The 20,045-nt window shown below is 35.4% G+C and overlaps 1 protein-coding gene across 3 annotated transcripts; it reads left to right on the top strand.

The window, feature by feature from the left end:
- The first annotated feature begins 3,700 nt into the window (after nucleotides 1-3,700).
- LOC136820823 (uncharacterized) lies at nucleotides 3,701-19,622 on the top strand. Of its 3 annotated transcripts, none has more exons than XM_067077056.1 (15): nucleotides 3,701-3,893; nucleotides 5,180-5,212; nucleotides 5,904-6,044; nucleotides 6,792-7,024; nucleotides 7,688-7,915; nucleotides 8,946-9,087; nucleotides 9,554-9,768; nucleotides 10,770-10,996; nucleotides 11,450-11,638; nucleotides 12,450-12,996; nucleotides 14,311-14,521; nucleotides 14,971-15,239; nucleotides 16,244-16,310; nucleotides 17,039-17,439; nucleotides 17,925-19,622. In XM_067077056.1, exons 5-15 carry the CDS (start codon nucleotides 7,693-7,695, stop codon nucleotides 19,145-19,147), a joined length of 3,714 nt encoding a protein of 1,237 aa, XP_066933157.1. In that variant the 5' UTR covers nucleotides 3,701-3,893; nucleotides 5,180-5,212; nucleotides 5,904-6,044; nucleotides 6,792-7,024; nucleotides 7,688-7,692; the 3' UTR covers nucleotides 19,148-19,622. The 3 variants fall into 3 exon arrangements, with proteins under 3 accessions (XP_066933157.1, XP_066933158.1, XP_066933156.1); XM_067077057.1 differs by having other exon boundaries at nucleotides 3,732-3,893; nucleotides 5,904-6,036; XM_067077055.1 differs by having other exon boundaries at nucleotides 3,746-3,893; nucleotides 5,904-6,036; nucleotides 6,778-7,024.
- Nucleotides 19,623-20,045: the final 423 nt, after the last annotated feature.

The raw sequence follows: 20,045 nt of genomic DNA, 5'->3' as shown, positions 1-20,045 counted from the left end.
GACTTGAAAACAAAAGAAATGAAATCCCCAGCCATAAAAAATATGGAAATATCAATCTCCATTGAGTTTCAGTTCGTCATTTTTATCCCCATTGGCTGAAAAAATCCTACCGGGTCTGTGAGAAGGGGGTGTCGCTGTTCAAAATTAGAGACCAAAAGGAAACGTTATTCAAAAAAAATCATTTTGTAGGTTTTAAGGGCAAATAGCTAAAAAGTCATTTTTTCACTTCCTCGCATAAAACTGAAAACTGCTTTCTACAAAACATAACTGCTAGGGAAGAAAACTATAAACAGCGTACTTTCAACACAAAAAAAGTTTCAGCCTCGAATTCCACCTAAATTTTCATATAGAGGGAACCTCTATTTTTAGTAGGTCTTAAGGGGTATCCGCTGGTAATTCAATGAAAAGCTAGCGACCATAAAGTTATTTACGAACAAGGAGCTGCTAGCCGTCATGCAACACAAATCATCCAACCTATTGGTCAGAAATATTTCTTAATGCGACATTACGCTTCGATTCCTTGTCTGTATACAGACCCAGTACCTACGGTTAATTTCAAAATACATTGCCGTAGAGGCGATAAACATGAGATACACTTTGGTACAGAGTGTTCCATTCCTTGCGGATCATGAGGTCTGCGCTAACAATCTTCATAAAGAACGTCAAGATGAGAACCAAAAGCACACTCAACGGTACAAGAGAAGTGATGAGAACCGCATAATCGATACCACGCATGCACTCTGAGTCAAACGGTGTTTGTAAATGTTATCCTTCTGTAATTTCGAAACAAGAGCGTCTCTATTTCTTAGTGATGTATTGATATAATAAGAACCAGTCACACGCAGGATAGAGGGTAATATTGAGAAACTATAACGTTCATTAACAATATCTGAATTGCATGTCTTACTCTTAATTAAAGATTGGGACATTAGCTTAAAAGCTGTGTTTACTAATAGGCCTTAATAGATAAGCGATCATGAAATCTTTTGCAACCATAAAAGCAGACTAAGTTGTGATATCCCTTTCGACGTAGAAATATTTCAAGATTAATTCAGGGCCATCTTCAAAAAGAAACCCATCCAAACCTATAATGTCTTTGGATTCACTTAAGATCTCTTCTTCATTACTTTGATTTGTAATAGAATGATATAATTTCATAGCAAAAAATTGCCTAAGAATGGCAAAGGTATAGATTGAGTCATTGACATGATCATTTCGATATATAACAGCATCTAAAATGTCACCTCTCTCAAGTCGGTAGAAAATGTAGACATCTAAAGTCAAATCAATCGCATCCCAAAAACATTTCACCAAAACAAGAACGACTAACGAAGAATAAGGTTTTCCACGAAAGATAAAACTATTTTATTGTTTTGTTTTAGAGTGACTGCGAGATTACCGATGTTAAAAACAATATCTCTAAGGATATTTTATTTCGTCACCTTCCGACTTTTCTTCCGACTCCCTCAAGATATTGGTCTGGATTTTCTTCATGTGTTTCTCTGCACAAAGAGTACTTTAATCGTAGAAATTTTAGCGAGACTAATTTTAGCGTTTTAGCGAGTTTTCCCTATTTTCGCTAAAATAAATTTCGCTAAAACACGCCGAATCGACAGATCGCTAAAATTTATCCGCGCAAAATTTCTAGTTATATTGCCTTGATAAATTTTTATCAATAGGAAGGGTTTCAGTGCGAAAAAATGCTAGAAAAAGGATTCAATCAATAATGTTAATACAAGTATTCGCTAAAATTTATCCACGCGAAATCTTTTGAAATCGTGATTCGCTAAAATAAATCCAAAAAAAATCAAGAGTTTCCTGACTCCCTATTATACGCTAAAGTTAGTCTCGCTAAAATTTATACGATTAAAGTACTCAATCCTTGAGTAGAGCTTGTTACATAAAGATTAAGGTATGGATTTTTAGTAGTTTCAACAGCCATATACTCCTTTGTGGCATTGTCAGTATGCCCCTTCCATTATTTGAGACTTGATTCATAAAGTTCTCCTTGATCATCAAGAATAAAATAATTAAGTATATGAGGCACGATCATCAAACTTCAAAATCAATATCATCTTTAATATTTTGTTGTACTAAATCTTATATCATTTAAAACACGACCAAAACTGTTCATTTACTCCTTGCCTATGGGCACGCAACGTCTTATGGACATTCAATGGACGGCTTTAAGACCTTTGGACGTCCTAGAAACGTACATTAGACGTCCAAAAGACGTTTGTGAGATCTATGTAAACGCTAAAACATATACATAAATAGCCTCTTTTTATAAGAACATCCAGAAATCTTGACGCTTTTGGCTCTTCTTAACTTTTTTAACCTCAAAACTTCAAAAATGTTTTTAAAATGTTTTCTATCATTCTGAGAGCATTTTTATGAAATATCCTAAAAAATAGCGTATTTTAAAATTATATTCTAATCATGTTCTTAAAATTTTGGTCATCGAAGTATGACATATGTTCTGATATTATTTGTTCTTATAATAAACATTCTACAATGAAAATATATCTTAAATGTATTATTTTAGCAGATGGGATTTTAGGCACTTGTAAATTAACAAATATTACTTGGTCTTTACTTTACTTAAAAATGCTGATTTCATATGGAATTTCTATCCGAAAAAGATGTTTGTTAAATTTGGCGGATGGTCAATTTCCAAAATTTTTGCGAGTATTCAATTTTACCAAAAACCTCCAAATCCACCAAATTTAATCCGCGCCAAGATTTAAACACTAAATATTTTATAGCTTGGATATCCTTTTTCTTTTCGTTTATTCGCAACGCTAAAAAAACCTTTCACGTGTAGATTCATTAGGACCTAAATTTGCCAAAGCACCAAGTTTAAAAGGAGGAAGTAAAAATGAAAGGCATCAGAAGCTTCTAGAGTCTCCTGTGTTCAAAATTAAAGGCGCTTCAAACGTCCAAAGGATGACCAATAACTGTGGTATTTATGACAACAGGACTAAAGCATTTGAAAATTCAAACTGCTAATGGAATTATAGGGAAGATAAACTCATCCACTTATTAAGCACTTATTTTTCGAATACAAAGATTCTCTCTTATAATAATGTCAAAGACGCGTAGTTTAATTATTGCAGATTACACACTTGCAGACAAAAGATTTTCTCGGAACCATCATACACATTGACTTCCAAGACCGAAGGGCTAGACTCGAGACTCCTGGGTGGGATATGAAGCCAATTATTTCCCATCCAGAACGCCCGCGTGTGGTTTTTAAACAATTGAAAGTAAAATCTATAGCTAGATTTCAAAGAATGCACTTATCAAAAACAAAGAAGCCGCTAGATACAATCCGTCGTCATGATTCTGGATGGGAAATAAGTGGCTTCACTTGTTCTTGCCTGAGAAAGGTTAGAGATTCTACTCTAGCCCTTCGGGCTATAAACTCAATGATCATACCATGTCGTGTTTGCATTGTATAAAACGTCAATTGATATTATCAATATAATCTCAATAATTGACAAAAAGATCGAAATCAATTTTCCCGTCTGCAAAATACACGCTTGTGTTGATTTGACACTTCCTAGATCTAAATTTACCCCTTTTTAAATTTCCTTAATATGCATGTAATTGAAATTACTGATCGATAGGTTTTTGTACAAAAGAATTTATCAGTTTATCAGATTTTACAAATCTGGCCAAAACGTCCTACATGATAATCATAAATCAATGCGAAAACATTTGATTCAATCAGACGAGTGACAACTGTTTAAAAGGAAGGACGTTTTTCGAAAATTTAGCGGAAAAATTAATTTAGAGCATCATGATGAGGATTTTATGCGATCATATTTTGATCACTCTTTTTGTTTTTACTATTGTTTTCAACTTTGATCAAAATTGTTATGTAGAAGCAGGTACGTACTATAAGTATATGTAATCACATGATAACGAGTGCAATTTTCGAATTGTACGAGCTAATCGCACTACTTTTTCCCCGTCAGGAAAATAAGTTACGTTCGATGAAAAAAATATAAATAAGAAAAAACATTAAAATCACTTTTGTATATATTGGCGCGGCATCGAAGAGTGTGATTAACGATTAATTGCTCTCTACAGGGATGCAATTAACGATTAATTGCTCTCTTTGAAGGCGCGCCAAATAAGAAAAAATAACCCATCGTGCGATTATGGCCATAATATTTGGCATAAAATTTTAAAACCATAAGTAGTTTTTAAGTGCCTTAACTTAGGGTTGGAAAGGGGAGATTTAACTCTGAGTTTTAACCTGAGACGGGAAATGAAAAGCTTGTGAATGATCTGATAGGCTTGAATATAGCCTGGAATCGAAATATCCGATTAAATAAAATAGAAAGCATGAAAATGTCATTGTAGCCCGAATCTATAAATTGGGCTCTTCCAGAAAAAAATTGTACATAGGGGGTGGAGAATATAGCAATTTTTAGTGATTTACCCCCCGAACAGGGTGACTTTTGGCCCCCCCGGCTTTTCCAGAAAAAAACCGTATATCCCTGTTGAGGAGGTCCATCCCTCTGTGGCTGGAAATGCTGTAACCCTCTGGAATTCCAGGCAATTTCAGGTTTAAACCCCTCTGAAATTCTGAATTTTAGTAGGATTTAAAAGGCTACCCCATGGAACTCCAGTTATTTTTGACAGATTTTTGTATCTCCCAATGGAATTCCGCCACATATCAAACCTTACCCTCTTGGAACGGATATGGACCTCCTCAACAGGGGGTATACGGTTTTTTTCTGGAAAAGCCCAATAAGATAATGGTTTTAATGTCCAGATAATTTTTCAGTTTCATGGATGACATAGATTGCTCTAATCCATCCGACTGTCTAATTTAGCGCATCTCTTAGAGTAGACGGCCCAGCTGGCACACAACGTTGTTTTTACGTTCAAATAACGTTATTTGGACGTTATGAATGTCACATGGACGTTGTTTTGACATTGTGTGTTGTCTGGGGGTAGGGTACAGACAAAATGGATGATATATAAGGGTTATGACCCTTTTGAATAATTTGGTGTAAGCATTTTGAGGGGTTTGGTAAACATTTTTTGTAATGAGAAATTGACTTAGGGTGAAAAATGGGTTAAATTCTGAAAAATTACATCGGGCGTAGCATGCATAGGAAATCTTTCTCTTGATAATTAGCCCTCCTCCTTTTCGTCGTTATAGATACAATACCACCAATGGTTACTTGGAATCAAAGTAAGTAAGATGATGGCTTGTTCATATAGGCTGCACCCACCCTCTGATATGTTTTGATATAGGGGATGCTAATCATGTATAGAATTACCGTCCGCAAGTCACCCCAAATTCGGGGTAACCTGTTTCAACTGTTTCAATTTCATACATGTTGCACATCCCCTAGCCTGGGGTCCACTTAAAGCTTTTTATAGACTGGACAGCGCGATTAAGTAGCCCAGTAGTATATGGTAATATGCTTTTGCTTAGGCAGACTGTAAAACAGTCATATCAGATAGGATACGTGCGTTTTTATGTTTTCAAATATTTTTAGCTTTTAAAAACTGAAAATGCTCTATATAGCCTGTTTTATTTATATAATTACCTTATTATGGGGCTTTTAGCAGTACAATTACAATCTCCACACCCGTGGAAATTAGGTCCTCCCATCTTTATACTTTAAAAAAATTCAGAACCCCCCCCCCTACAATCTGGGGTCTTAGAGTAGGTCGGAGAATTATTGTGCGACCATTATATTTTCCTTCTTCTTGATATCTGTAAAGATTCTCTATTCTTCAGACATCCCTCTGGAGTCACATTGAGACTACTTTATCCTATTGGAATGAAATAGACAAAACGAAAAAAACTGCGTCCAATGATAAAATTTTGTGTGTAAGTGTCTTAATTCTTGAATTTATATTTTTCTCTATTCTAGCTGACTATTACTTTAGTGACGTTGAAGTGGATTGGTTTGAAGCAAAAAGACAATGCAATAGTCGTGGAGGACGATTAGCGAAAATTCTTTCTAAAGAAGAAGATGATTTTATTCACAGTGAAATGGTCAGAAGGTATATATGTGTTTCAACGGCCAAGCAACGTCCAAACAACATTCATAAATTCTAGGAACCAATGCTCTCCCCCCCGGAATCTGCGCCTGGAGCTTTGCCGACCGGGAATTTTTCCCTAAAAATCTGTTCACTAAAAATTACATAAATCTTAACCAACATTGAGAACAAAAAAATTGAAATGTGATTTCTTTTTGTTCTTTTCAGCCTTTTTGAGTGATTTTAGGCCAAAAAAAGAGAATTTCAGAGAAAAAAATTTTTTTTCTCCACTTTTTCTTTAAGTACATAGTCTGAGACCATGTTCACTTGTTACTCTACTGTCCGTTTTGCTCCGGTACGATTTTCGTTACGGATCGAGTGTGTTCATATTGGTTTCGGAACGTTTCGGAGCAAGAAAACGGAGCAGTTCCGTTTCGATGAAAAAAGTGGAGCGAAACCGTTTTGATCTGTTTTGCTTTGAAACGTCTTCTTTTTTGACGTTTCGAATTTTGACGCTCACACTTGTTTCGAAACCGTTTCGTTTCGTTTCGGAACGGAACTGTAACATCTGAACATGGTCTAAGCAGTCACACCCTAAAAGTTGCCTATACTTATAGATTTTGAAGAGAAAAATCGTATACTACATAAACTGTTGATTGCCTTCTTGTTATAATAAAGATTCTAAACCAAACTGTTTTTTTTTATTTAGGCAATTTTGAGACCTGAGCAAATCGGTTTGTACAATAAATCACTTTGTTTCATTAGGCTTCCTCCTTCAGTGCGTATCTTTCCCCATTGGATTGATGGTATCAAAAGTAATATGAAATATATTTGGAGTGATGGCTCCGAGATGGTGTTTACACATTTACAAATAGGAAGATCAAATGAAGACCAATTCCCAGAAGGCTGTGTTATGTTGACTATGGACAATTTACGGCAATCAGATACTCTTGGTGGACACATCATTGCACAGATACGTTTTCATACATCTGCAAAGGAAAAAACCTTACTGGTAAGTAATTTTTGTAGATTGAAAATTTTTTAGTTGCAAAAACTGTAAAGATAATATATGAGTATTTTTCCCTTTCATATACGCTTATTTATTGGAAGATTTTTGAACACTGCTCATGTAAAATGAAAAAATTCGAATTCTCTTATACAACTGCAAAGGAAGGATTCTGGTCTGTCATTTTTAAATTCCTGTTATACATCTCTGTGTGTGAATAGGTATGAATAGCCATTTTTTGCATATATTTATACCCACCGATGTTTCTGATAACGAGGCCCCAATTGGTTTGCGTGAAGGTTCCTTGATTGGAACTTATTCCTTCCATGATAGCGTGATTAGGATTTTTGTGTGATTCGTGATAGGGCAAAGATTTGATACGTGATGCGTGATTTAGGCTAATTCTCGTCGACAAATTTTTAAGATTGGTGGGGGGGGGGTCTAGTCTGAATAGCAGACCTGTAAAAAACCGCGGGTAGTTTAAGGAGCGCAAATGTGTTAGTGTATGCCAAGGATTCAAGAAGCGAGGCACAGCAACAAAAGCACATTATCTAGCCGGGCGCATTTTTGAAAAAGTTTGATTAGGAAAGGAATGTTCATTAAGAAGTTCATTCTAAAACATCCGTCGCTCCTATTATTTATGTTCTATCATTTATTTTCTTTTGACAGAATTGATGTCTACAATTGGACCTTCCTCAGCAACAACGAATCCAACGATAATTTTCGACTTTCCAACAGAAATATCCAGCACTCCGGCAATAACAACAAACTTTTCGGTAATTACTGCTACAACTTCAGCAAAAATAACGATTATTCCGACAACAGCAGCGATACCAACTGAAAATACAGCATCACAGATCAAAACAATCTCCTTATCGTTACCGTCTTGGGAATCGAGTGAGTTTTCCTTTTCTAACTATCTATTAGTCGGGGGGAGGGCGAGGGGGAGGAGGGCAAACGGTTTATCTACTCAGATAGGGGGGTCTCTGTCTTTAATGAAAAAGGATGTAAACGATAAGATCGAGAATTGATTACATTCAATAAGTTTTCGTTCAGATTCGATAACTAAAGTCCATTCGCTTTAAGTGTGCACTAATCTTTCCGAGCTGGCACACAACGTTGTTTCAACGTTTATCTAATGTTCATAACGTCCATATAACGTTAGATGAACGTTGAAACAACGTTGTGTGCCAGCTGGGTTGTAAAAAAAGCAAAACAAAAATTAGTGCACACTTAAAGCGAATGGATTGAAATCGCTGATAGTTGCTGATATCGTTGATTTCCGTACATAGATTGGGCCGTTCCATTTTATATCCATAGAGGGGGTGGACGGAAATTTCCAGGGGTTACAGGGGGTAATCCAAGAAAAATTACCAGAGGGTATTTTTATATTTTTCCAAGGGATGAAAAGTCTTTCTAAAATTTCCAGAAGTAAATGGCTGATTTTAGTTTGTCCACCCTCACTTTAAGGTATGAAAATATTTTTTCCAAGGGTAATTTTGCAAATTTTTCCACTTTCCAGGGGACTTGAAAAGGTTCGTCCATCTCCCTGTATGGTTTTTTAATGGAAAAGCCCCATTAGAAAGCCTACCTTAAAGGAAGACATTTTTGCACCTGGTCAAGAATTCTTTGCAGAGTGAGTCAACTTGACGGATGACTAAAAAAAATGTTTATCAAAAAAAAAATATTTATTAAATAAATGAAATGAGATTTGGTAAGTGGCGGAAAAAATAAATTCAGCCGGAAACTTCATTCGGCGGATTTTGAGTAAACCTGCCAAATCCAGCAACATTTTCTTTTCCATTCCAGTAAAATTTCGTTCATTGGGTAGCTTTTGACCCAGTGAAAGCGATTGATTGATTACTGGACTTTCTATGTAAAATAACTCAAATTTTGATATAAAAGTGTATCAAATTCGATATTTTAGGCTACTACTACTTCAGTTCCATTAAAAAACCATGGATTGAAGCTGAGCTGGATTGTAATTCACGTGAAGGCCATTTAACAAGCATTCTATCGTCAAGAGAATTGAAATTTTTGCAAAGAGAACATTTGAAGCATGTCCCAAAGTGAGTAAAATTTCGTTTGTCAGGCCTTTTGATGACCCCTATTATAGGCCATAGAACACATCCCAAATCACTCATGTTTGCTACGCCCTCGCTGCGTTTTGCCTATAATCATGGACAAAAGGTTGTAGACAAATGAAATTTCAGTGAAAAATGGTGAGAAATAGAGCAAAATGACTCTTCAATGCGTCTGAAAAAGGAGGGAAGTTAAAAAAACATTTTCGAAGTCGTTGCATTGCTTTTGAATTGCTTTTGAGGGAACCACAAGCAAAAAATCAGCGTTTTGATATGATTTTACCAGTCAAATACAAGCAATCAATAATATTAAATAATTAAATATCAAATAATTGGGTTAAAATTTATTCTTCTTCAAAAAATTAAAAACATTACAGGCTGTTTCACGCCAGAGACGATCATCAGATGTTGAATAGTTGGGTTATAATTTCAACTCCAAGCATTTTGATTTTAGGGATGACTCAATGTTTTGGATCGGAGGTAATCGACATGATGATGGTACATGGAGGTGGCGAGAAAGTGATTCAACAGCAACGTTCCCTTACCAGTTCAAAGATACCAATCTTGGTGATTGCATGGTTATCAAGTTAAACTTAAACTTCTTTTATTGGGAAAGTGCGTCATGCCTTGGTAGTGATAGAAGATATATTTGCAAAATCCCTTTTCATAGTAAGTTACATGTGTTAAAGGTTTTGTTTTTAAATAAGGGTGATAACGTTTGTTTACTCTTCATTTTTAATTTGCAAGCTTTTTCACATTGAATTGACACGGATGTGGAGCAAGATTGGTCAGAAATAGGAAGAAGAAAAACATTTTTTGCTTACATCAGCACAATATAACAATAGCAAGACACTGTCCTGATATGAAATATGTGACTGATATGAAACGGAAACACTAATGTAAAAATAAAACCTTTAAATATTACCTTTGAAAAAATAAAGAAATGATCACCAACAGGGTGATGAGATAAGCATGGTTCTGTCACTTTTATTTCAGAAATTTGATCATTTTAAGTAAAATTAATTATGATTTTTCTCTAGCAATTTATTTTCGCATTGCTTTTCCCAACGAAAATAAAGTCCAAAGAAATTGCTTCGTTTTCTGTCTTTGATAAGCCCGATTCGGTAAAGGAGTCCTTTCCATAAAATGTGTCACCCATTGAAGCGAAACCTTCATATGTCAATATATTTTAGGACGTTTTACAAAGGCACATGGCATCCCTAACCGAATCATACTATACAATAATACAGATTTTTAATTCTTCCTGAGCACATTTTGTCATTTCAAATACTTTGCACTTATTATTGCTACAATCAGTGCCATAATAATATATTGGCACTTTTGGCTAATTTAGCATTTTTCGAAAATTGAAGTTCGAGCGAGAATATCAATTTCAGGCCTTCAACTTCATTTCATCGAATATTTCGATTTGGGAGGGATTTATTGGTTTCTAGGCAATATTTCAAGCCCTACTGGACCATTTTTGAACTTTTCGATCCTCAGATCCTAAGGTACTGATCATAAGGTACTAAGTCTTAAGTCTAGCGTTAAAACTAAGAGTTAAAACTCTACCCTTCGAACCTACTTTAGAGCACTTACAAATCGATTGTGGTTTCAAAACACCCCGGTGAATTTCCCTTTTGTGCCAAATATTTTGTTACTGATTGTAGGTAAAACTCACTGTAGAAAAGAAACATGGAATCTGAATGACGGCTCGAGTAGAGGCTACCATTACCCTCTATCACCAGTTGGTACAGTGGTATCAAGAACGTGTTCTGCTAATGGAGATGCTAAGAACTTTACACAAACATGTTTGAGGAGTGGGCAATGGTCCTTTCCTAGAGGATGGATGGAAAATTGTTATACGAAAACAACCAAAGAGCTGATTGATCTAAGGGTGAGAATTCGGCATTTAACGTTTTTATAAAGCTCTTTAGACGTATTAGGCTAAACTCAACTTCACGGAGAAAAATCTTTGAACATAATGCTCCCAGCTGGCAAACAACGTTGTTTCAGCGTTTATCTAATGTTCATAACGTCCATATAACGTTAGATGAACGTTGAAATAACGTTGTGTGCCAGCTGGGCTACCAACTGATAACATACAGTTTCAGTGTAATTTCCGACGTTTTGAAAAGTGGTAAAACGACTTCGTTAGATAAAATAAGCAACTCAAGAAAGAGATTCATGAAATCAGGTTCATCAAATTAAAGCTTTCTTAAAATATCAGGAAAATGAAATTTTTTGCACTCTCCAAAGCAACTTTGGGTAATTTTACTCAAAAAGGTGTACCATTATTATAAAATTCTCGAAAACGTTGTATTTATCGAAAAATCTTCTTCTTTTTTAGAATGATACTGTTTGCACCGAACTGTATCAAACCGATTGTAAAACGCCTGGAGTGATAGCAGACAAGTTAGAAGACATCTTCGATGGCACTAAAACTGTGACCAAGAAAGATACCAAAACAGTGGCTGATATTATCGAAAATATAGCAAAGGGAATTGATAATGTTCAAAACGAAACAGAAGTTGGGTCGGTAAGAAAATGAACCACCTGTCGAGAAGTCCACAAAAAATCAAGCTCTTGTTGTTCTTGCGAAATTTTACTCAAGTTTACCGATTTACTTGTATGTTAGACATTCGTCTAACCTGTCTCACAGCCCTGGTCGAACTTTTTTCCTCAATGGGGATAAGTATTCCTGTTAAAATCCAAATGTGGATAAAAATTCTATTGTTCCAAGGTTAAAAAATCCAATGGGGAACGTTTTGGTGTAAAATTTTTGAACATTGAATTTCGAGTTGGGATGAAATCAAACTCAATTTACCAGTGGGGCTGAAATTCCTGGGTATGTTCCCACCGGGGACGAAATTTTCGCAGCATTTTCCAGTGGGGCTTGGGTCCAAGCGGGTCTATGACACAGGGGTGTAACATATGTAACATATCTAAAGGCATAATTGGAAAGTCTGAGGTATTTGGCATGTGGCTTCCTTCTTATTCGTTCCAAGTTAGTACCTAACTATTTTCCAAAATCGAGATATTGAAGCTTTTTACTTTAAAATCAATAAACAATAGAATTTCGTCGTAACAACCGTTTAGTTTAAAAGAACCCATTTTAAGAAAAATTGTGGTATTTCGTCTTTGGAGAATGATAGACAAAATATAATGATAGATAAAAATACTTGGACGTGTCTGCAAGCCAAATTCCAAACCATCTGATTATCCCGTTTGTTTATTAATAATGGCTATGATTTAGCTGACTCAACTAAGCCCTTGCAAAGAAAATAAAGTTTCAAAGAAGTTAGAATCAGGAAGAAAAATGTAAATCGACAATTTTATTTTCCGTCTAGATTTTGACGAAGACAATCAGTATAACAAGTGTGATCACGTCTAACAAAGTCTCTGAAGAAAAAAACCTACAAAACATTCACACTAGTTTAGAAAAAATCGCTGACAAAGCAGTCACGTTTTTACCAGTTGGTAAAGAAATACAAATCTCAAAACCGAATGTCGGTTTCGTTGGAAAGAAAATCAAAAGAGGTGACATCACAATCGCATCAAAAGTAACCGAAAAATCACTCCAATCAGCTGTTTTATCACCTGCTAATTCATCGTCTGTAGATAACTCACGATTTCAAGCATTTGTGAAAATTCCAGAATCCGCTCTCGACCAATCAAAAGAGAATGTGTCTTTACACTCCTTTATTTATCGATCAGATGAATCATCAGCATATAGTAAAAACAACCAGGAAAAAATAACCTCTAGTCATATTTTATCCATCACAATCAGCGGACAGAAAATTCGAGATTTAGAATCACCGATAAATGTCACTTTTGAAGTGTTATCAAAAGCAATGAATATGACACCGAACTGCAGCTTTTGGGATACTGAAAAAGGTATGAAAAGTTTAACTCTGTTTGCAAAATTTCATAACCTGTAAAAAGCTATAATAGAGAGCCTAACCTCCGAGTAGATTCCGATTACTCTGCGCATAGCATGTATTCATTTTAAAGGCCATAACTCCGTAAAAGGATCTGTCTAAAGTCTGTTCACGATAAGTGTGCACTCTTTTTTCTTTTTGCTATAACTTTTGAAGGAATTCTTCGTTCTTTATAAATTTGGTATCGCTGGAGAGATATTTGTGAGTGGAACAATTTGAAGTAAAAAAGTCTTTAAAAAAATTCTAAAAACGAAGATGAAAATGAAGAAGAAAAAAATGAAGATCTTGTAGAGAAGTGCTATAACTTTCATTTTCACTGGAGAAATTCTTTGATCTTAAGAGGTCATCGCTGGGAAAGAATTTCACTAAAATATTTATTCAATATAAAGTTATGATACAAAGTTAATGAGTGATTGACCCCGAAAAACAGCAGAAAACAGCAGAAAACAGCGTCTTTAGACGTCAATCAGCTTATAACTTTGTTTGATATCTTTTGACTGAATGATTATTTTTGAGAAATCTTTTCACAGTAATGACGTTCGATAATGAAGAAGTCACTTCAGTGAAAATGATAACTATAGCACCTTTCTACAAGATCTTCATTTTTTTCTTCTTCATTTTTCATCTTCATTTTCAGAATTTTTCATAGATTTTTTGATTCCAAATTGTTCCACTCACTAATATCTTTCCAACGATACTATATTCATAAAGATTGAGGAATTCCTTCAAAAGTTATAGGTTAATGAAAAAAGAGTGCACACTTATCGTGAATAGACTTTAGATTTGTGGAATCACTTTGATCTTTCACATCCAGGTTCGGTGTGAGTATTAAATGAGCTTCCACGCTGATTGGAGAACCATAACAAACGTAAATCATAAACCCTTAAACATTAACATTAAAACCCAGCCCCTTTCACTTTCGTTCTCGTTTTGTAGCCGCACACTAGCAGAAGATTTTGATTTATTAAACAACAATCGACACATCAAACAATCTTAATAAAATAAACCTTATCGGGGAAAACTTCGTCGGGGAAAAGTGATGAAATTTTGGCCAAGTGACGAATATTTTTCCCCGACGAAAATTTTCCCCGGCCTTAATGCGTTTACCAACTACCAGGAAGTGACGAATATTTTTCCCCGACGAAGTTTTCCACGATAAGGTGCCATCAATTGTATTCCGAGTAGTGGTTTATATGCCATATGTCATACATTGTAATGTCATGTAATCATTTTATCGAAACCTATGGACAAAATGCACATCTTTCTTTAGGTATTTGGTCCAAACAGGGTATCCGAACCATCCAAAAACCTAAAGTCAACTCTATATTATGTCAAACGAACCATCTGACAAATTTCGCTTTAATTCTTGATGTCTCACAAACTGGTGCAAACCCATTGGCTCTTCAAATGATCACGTGGGTTGGTTGTGGAATCTCATTGGCTAGCTTAATTTTGACCGTTATTGTATTTGGTGCATCAAGGTAAACCATTCAGCTCAGACTTAGGAGGAGAAATTTTTCTACACTTTTTTATCCTATCAAAAAAAAAAAGCCATATTCGAAAAGCTTCCATACTTCCCTTTTTATCATTGAAGAGCACTATGTCGATTATTACCGACATGATTTTCCCTTCACTTCCAAGTTTTTTCTTTACTTCACTTGCCTAATTATATGGGACCTACTATTCTTAAAGTCTACTCTTTGGACCAATCTCGTACCCAGAGTCACTTGGACCACTTTGGATTTTACTGATGGACTATAAGGGACTGGGTTGGAGTTTGCTTTTAGACGAACTTGGCTTTCTGGTAATTTTTAGATTTATCGTTTCACTTACTCAGCCAAAACTGGACAAAGGTTGCCACCAGGCTACGGTCTTACTAATAATCTAAGACTTGATTCATCACTTTTGAAATAACTTTATTTCCTTTTAGAAAACTTCGAAAGAGACTGGTTACGAGATTGATAATCTGTTTCAGTTTATCCTTAATCACAACCTTGTTCCTGTTCTTGTTCGGTGTAAATGAAACACAATCAAAAACATCATGTCAAGCAATAGCTGGATTAATCCAATATTTCTTACTGATGACCTTTTTCTGGATGGGAGCTCAAGGAATCAACCTTTACAACAGTTTGGTTAGAGTGATGAAAAAGAAGATTTCCGACACAAAATATTTTTTAAGAAGTTGTGTTGTCAACACAGGTAAATTTTAAATAAGAAAATTTCAGGAAAAATTGAAAGTGTCACGTATATCAGCCTCGCTCCCTGCATAGTATCAGAGTTTTGATGCTTACTGATAGCGCTAGATAATACCCTGGTATTTTCTGTGCTCAACAAAAAGTCAGATTTCATTTGAAACCAGTGGATTGCAGCGCAACTTTGTAACGTCAGATTTTTTATGGCGTATTGTTTTGAGAAGTTCCCCCTCTGAGAGAAGGAACTCGCATCAACCAACATCAGGGTATTCTCTGGCATCAATCAGTAACGTAAGTAAAGTATATAAACTTTCGTGAGCTGAAATTCTCGTGATTTTCGCGAATTTTAGCCCATTTCGCAAAAGTGAATGTCATTGAAAATTCTTGAAAAGACCATTCGCGAAAGTTTATGCTCGTGAAAAAGATTTTTTCGTCACATTCGCGAAAGTTAATGTCGAAAATTTCACGATTTTCTGACTTTGCGAAAGTTACTACTTGCGAAAGTTTTTACGCCTAAAGTAGTCTATTAATGAACTTGTATGGATTGTAGAGAGCTGTAAAATGTCAGAGCGATATAGCTCACCAAACTCACGCGCGCGCGGCGTTCTGAGTTGATAGATGAGTTGACCACTGAGAATAATTTCATTTTTTCATGGTACTATTTCATGCATTTTGCTTTTTGTCAAAAATACTGTATGTCTGTTGTTTAAAGAGACTAAAGGCCAGTCTCCACTTGTGCGCGCTATGATCGCACTTTTTGGCTTCAATCCTTTTTGCTTGGAAAAAAAGATTATGTCATAAAAATGTAGCGCACGCTCGGAAAAAAGTTGAACACATTTCAACATTTTCAACTTTTTTCAACCGTTACGTCAGATCGCGCCAATGGAGCTACTTCGTTTTTATTTTGACCAATAGCGTGCAAGCTTTGCTCGAAAAAGTGCGATCAAAGCGCGAACAAGTGGAGACCGGTCTTGACATTTTATACTCTAATGTGTTTTTTCTTTTCTCTAGTTGTTCCTGCACTTATTGTTATCATATCTGCATCAGTAAAAAGTAGCAGCTATGGCGGTGAAAAATTGTAAGTGAAAAGCTTAAGTACTCGATATAGCTTTTTTAGTGCACCCAGGCTGATTTTTTTTCTTCTATTTTAAAACTGCATTCACTCATTTTAGTTTTGAAAACTTAATGGCAATATTTTAGAAGCTCTCTGTGGAACGCATTCTGTTCGAATAATGTTGCCGTTTTTTTGTGATTTATTTTATCACTTTATATAATAAAATACCCTTAAGTATTGTATTTTATTATTAAACACCCTGGTTATGATTATTAACACTTATAATCCTATAAAATTAAATCCGGGGGGGGGTTACCTAGACAAGTGAAGTTGCACCCTTTAAGTGCTTTTCTAACCCCTAGGGTCAGAAAATTAAAATCTCAAAATAGTTTTTCCTGACTATTTTCCAAAGTCGAGATATTTAAAGTTACAAGTTTTTGGCTTTTAGGATGAAAACAATAGAATTTCAGCGTAAAAACCCTGGAAGAACCCATTTTCAAAAATTCCAAATTTTGATTTTGAAAAATTGTTGCACAAAAATACTTTGAGTTTTTACTAAGGACCACAGAAGGTTTCTGCAATCCAAACCATCAAACCATCTGATTATCCCTTTAAATCTCAGTCCACCTCAGGGTCGAAAAATAAATTTCGTTTTTTCGACTCTTAACCGATCGAAATTGGGTCGAAACCCGCAAAAGCCTGTACCGCGGTATCATATTTATTTTAAACTTCAATACATACTTAAATTTCAGTTGTTTGGTTCATGGCATGCCGTTTTACTTTGGTTTACTGCTTCCTATCTGCTTCATCATCCTGATGAACATCATCCTGTTATCCCTGGTCATCTACAATGTTCACCGTACACCTGCTAACATTCGATCATCAAGGAAGGAAAGCAGCAAAAAATCATACATGTTCAAACTTACTAAAATTACCATCGCCTGTTCAACGTTACTTGGGATAGCATGGTTGTTCGGTGTTTTAGCTGTAGGAAAGTTGACCATGGTTATGCAGTATTTGTTCTGTATTTTCAACTCATTGCAAGGATTATTTGTGTTGGTTTTTTATGTTTTAACCAATGAGGAAGTGAAGAAAGAATGGTTGGAATTACTTGGATGGGATGATTTCAGCATTATCTCCCTCAGCTTTGGAGGTGAGCGTTTATAACATATTTTGTAATTTTTCTAGAAACCAGGTTTAGACAGTAGGGGGAAAAGCTTGAGAAAAAAGCCAAATACACATTGAGGGAGGACATTTAGGCAAAATTGGGCACGTGGTCAGGGTCCCTTTTTTCGGCTATTAAAATAAACATTTGTCGGGTCTCAAATTTACTAATTTTCAAGATGTGTATCTGACAGGGTTGACTTTTGGCTACTTGGGTCAATTTTCAAGGTGGAAATTAGAAATTCTTTCAATTTTTCGTCTACTTTTTGTCGATTTCGTTCGTCCCAAATTTACCAAACATTCATATCTGACCACTTTTCAAACTCTAGCAGCACGTCTCCGTCGGTCTTCAAGATCAGTATCCCTCCTCCGCGGGTTTCTCAATCATATGAGTTAAGAAATTTCAAATCTGTTTTTATAAGTGATGGACAGGATTGATTGAACAAAATTACTTTTTGCTTTTTTTATGTACAGCCAAAAAAGGAAGACATGACATCAATACACAATCAACAAATGACCAATCAAGAAATAGCCAATCAGATGATACAAAGATGGGTTTCAAAGGAGTTTACAACAGTTATTCACCAACATCAAACGAAGAACCTAGATATGTTAATCCAAGCTTATTGAAACAAAACCCTGCATTTACTATGGAAGATGAAGAAAAAGATTCGAATGTATCTCCGTATCTTGTCCCGGCTAAAATACTTCGCAAGTCAAATATCAGTGATAAAGATGATGTTGGTCTTAACAATACAGAATTAAACGACGAGTTAGAATTTCAAATCCCTGAGGAATTTCATTTTGAAAGTCCAAACGTTTCAACTAACCAAGCATCAAACCGCCTACCTGAGATGGTCACCATACCTCAAAATGATTTCGATAACAAAGTCCTTCAAAACGATTCCACGCCAGAATTAGATTGTTACCCGAAAACAAAAACTGATATTTTCGACAGACCACGTAATGAGGAAATCAAACACAAACAACTGGAAAATGATCATGATTCAAATCCAAAGAAGACTTCCTCTGTTGATCTCAAAAACGATTTTCCTATCCAGACGAAGGACCAAAGTTTGAAGGATAAAGAACGTCCACATCAAAATACTGTAGTAAATTATCCAGACTCTCTACAGTCGCCAACTTTAGATTCAATGAAAACGGTCGAACCAACACCAAAGGAAGAGTCACTGAAAGGAAACACAGCATTACAACCTGATAGCAATTTGAAAACACCAGAATATAAAGATTCAAAACTGCTTGAAGGCGTAGAACCCACACAGCAGAGAAATGAAGAAAATCCACAAAGGAAGAAGAAAACAGACAAGATAGTGCCGGCGGCAGAACATGGTACTTATCCACTTCAAGAAGAAAAATCAACCTCTAAAGGAAATGAAGAAAGCACAATTTTGAAACCGGAAAACAAAAATCACAACCGACAACCACCAAAAGTTCTTAAATTTCGTCCTCAGAATACTAACCCAGCTTCTGATACCACAAAAAAAGACATTGATGCTAGAGGAAACTTCCGTAAAACCTTGAAACAGAATATTCTACAACATAAGGAGAGTGAGGGAGCCAAAGATAATTCTGGAGAAGATGATGATAAACCAACATTATCTCTGGTGGATCAAAAAGAATCGGTTCCTTTTAGGTCGAAAGCGCTTAGCCTCTCCAGTGGTAAAGCATGCTCTTAGATGAAGACCAGCAGTTAATTGGGTAAAATGGGCCTCACTGAAAATGGGGAATTGTTTAGAAAATGAATTTATATTTTGTATTTTAAAAAGTTTTACAATTTTGTTTTTAGGTAATGAACAGTAAAGTGAGTAAAATAGACGACACTGAAACTATGGGAGTTCTAGAAAATAAACATTAATTTTGTTATTCAATTAGTTTTTTATATAAGTTTTAATTTTTCATATAAGTTTTGATTTTAATTTTACAGAATATTTCATACACCAGGCAGGTTAGTAAAATCTATTTTGGAACTCTGAAGCTCTCGTCGCTTGAGAGTCTACTTTATTATAACATAGGATTGATAACATGGGGAATTTTTCTTACATTAGGTATTTCCAAATAGTTACTTTTCCATAAAAGTTCACTATGAATATTTTTTGAAAAAGAAACCGCTAGCCCCTTTGGTGGCCAAGATAAAACTGAATCAAACTCTCCGAATAAAACTTTTTAGAGTATTCGTTCAAAAGTCATGGTATTTTTCAATTACTCTCGAATAACTTATAAACCCCGGGGAGTTTGAAATAAACGGGGTGGGTGGAAAAATTCTCAAAACCTAATAAGCGGGGGGGGGGTGGAATAAAAAGGTCCTGGGTGGAAATTTCTTTTGAAAAGTTAGGGCAAAAGAGGGAACCTTTAAAACATTTTCCCAAAAATTAATAGGCAGGGGATGCTTATCAGGTACCCGAGAGTACCCCAACTCAAATTTACCTATATTTATCACTTCTAATGTATATAATTTTGTATATTTTGATTTTACTTTACGAATAAGAATGAATCCTATAAGAATGTCCTGGGTGGAGAATTTTCGAAAAATTGATTTGCCGGGGGACGCTCATAAGGTACCCGAGAGTACCCCAA

The sequence above is a fragment of the Clytia hemisphaerica genome, unplaced genomic scaffold (genome assembly GCF_902728285.1).
Source record: "Clytia hemisphaerica strain Z4C2 unplaced genomic scaffold, Clytia hemisphaerica genome assembly, whole genome shotgun sequence".
NCBI classification, from domain to species: Eukaryota; Metazoa; Cnidaria; class Hydrozoa; order Leptothecata; family Clytiidae; genus Clytia; species Clytia hemisphaerica.
The sequence above is the reverse complement of the archived record's forward strand: the minus strand, read 5'-3'. Positions and strand labels throughout refer to the sequence as shown.

Coding starts and splice junctions, on each gene's coding strand:
- LOC136820823 (XM_067077056.1), top strand. CDS start 7,693: ATGTCTACAATTGGACCTTCCTCAGCAACAACGAATCCAACGATAATT. Junction 10,997..11,449: donor AAGAGCTGATTGATCTAAGG/GTGAGAATTCGG, acceptor CTTCTTTTTTAG/AATGATACTGTTTGCACCGA. Junction 12,997..14,310: donor CTTTTGGGATACTGAAAAAG/GTATGAAAAGTT, acceptor ATCTTTCTTTAG/GTATTTGGTCCAAACAGGGT.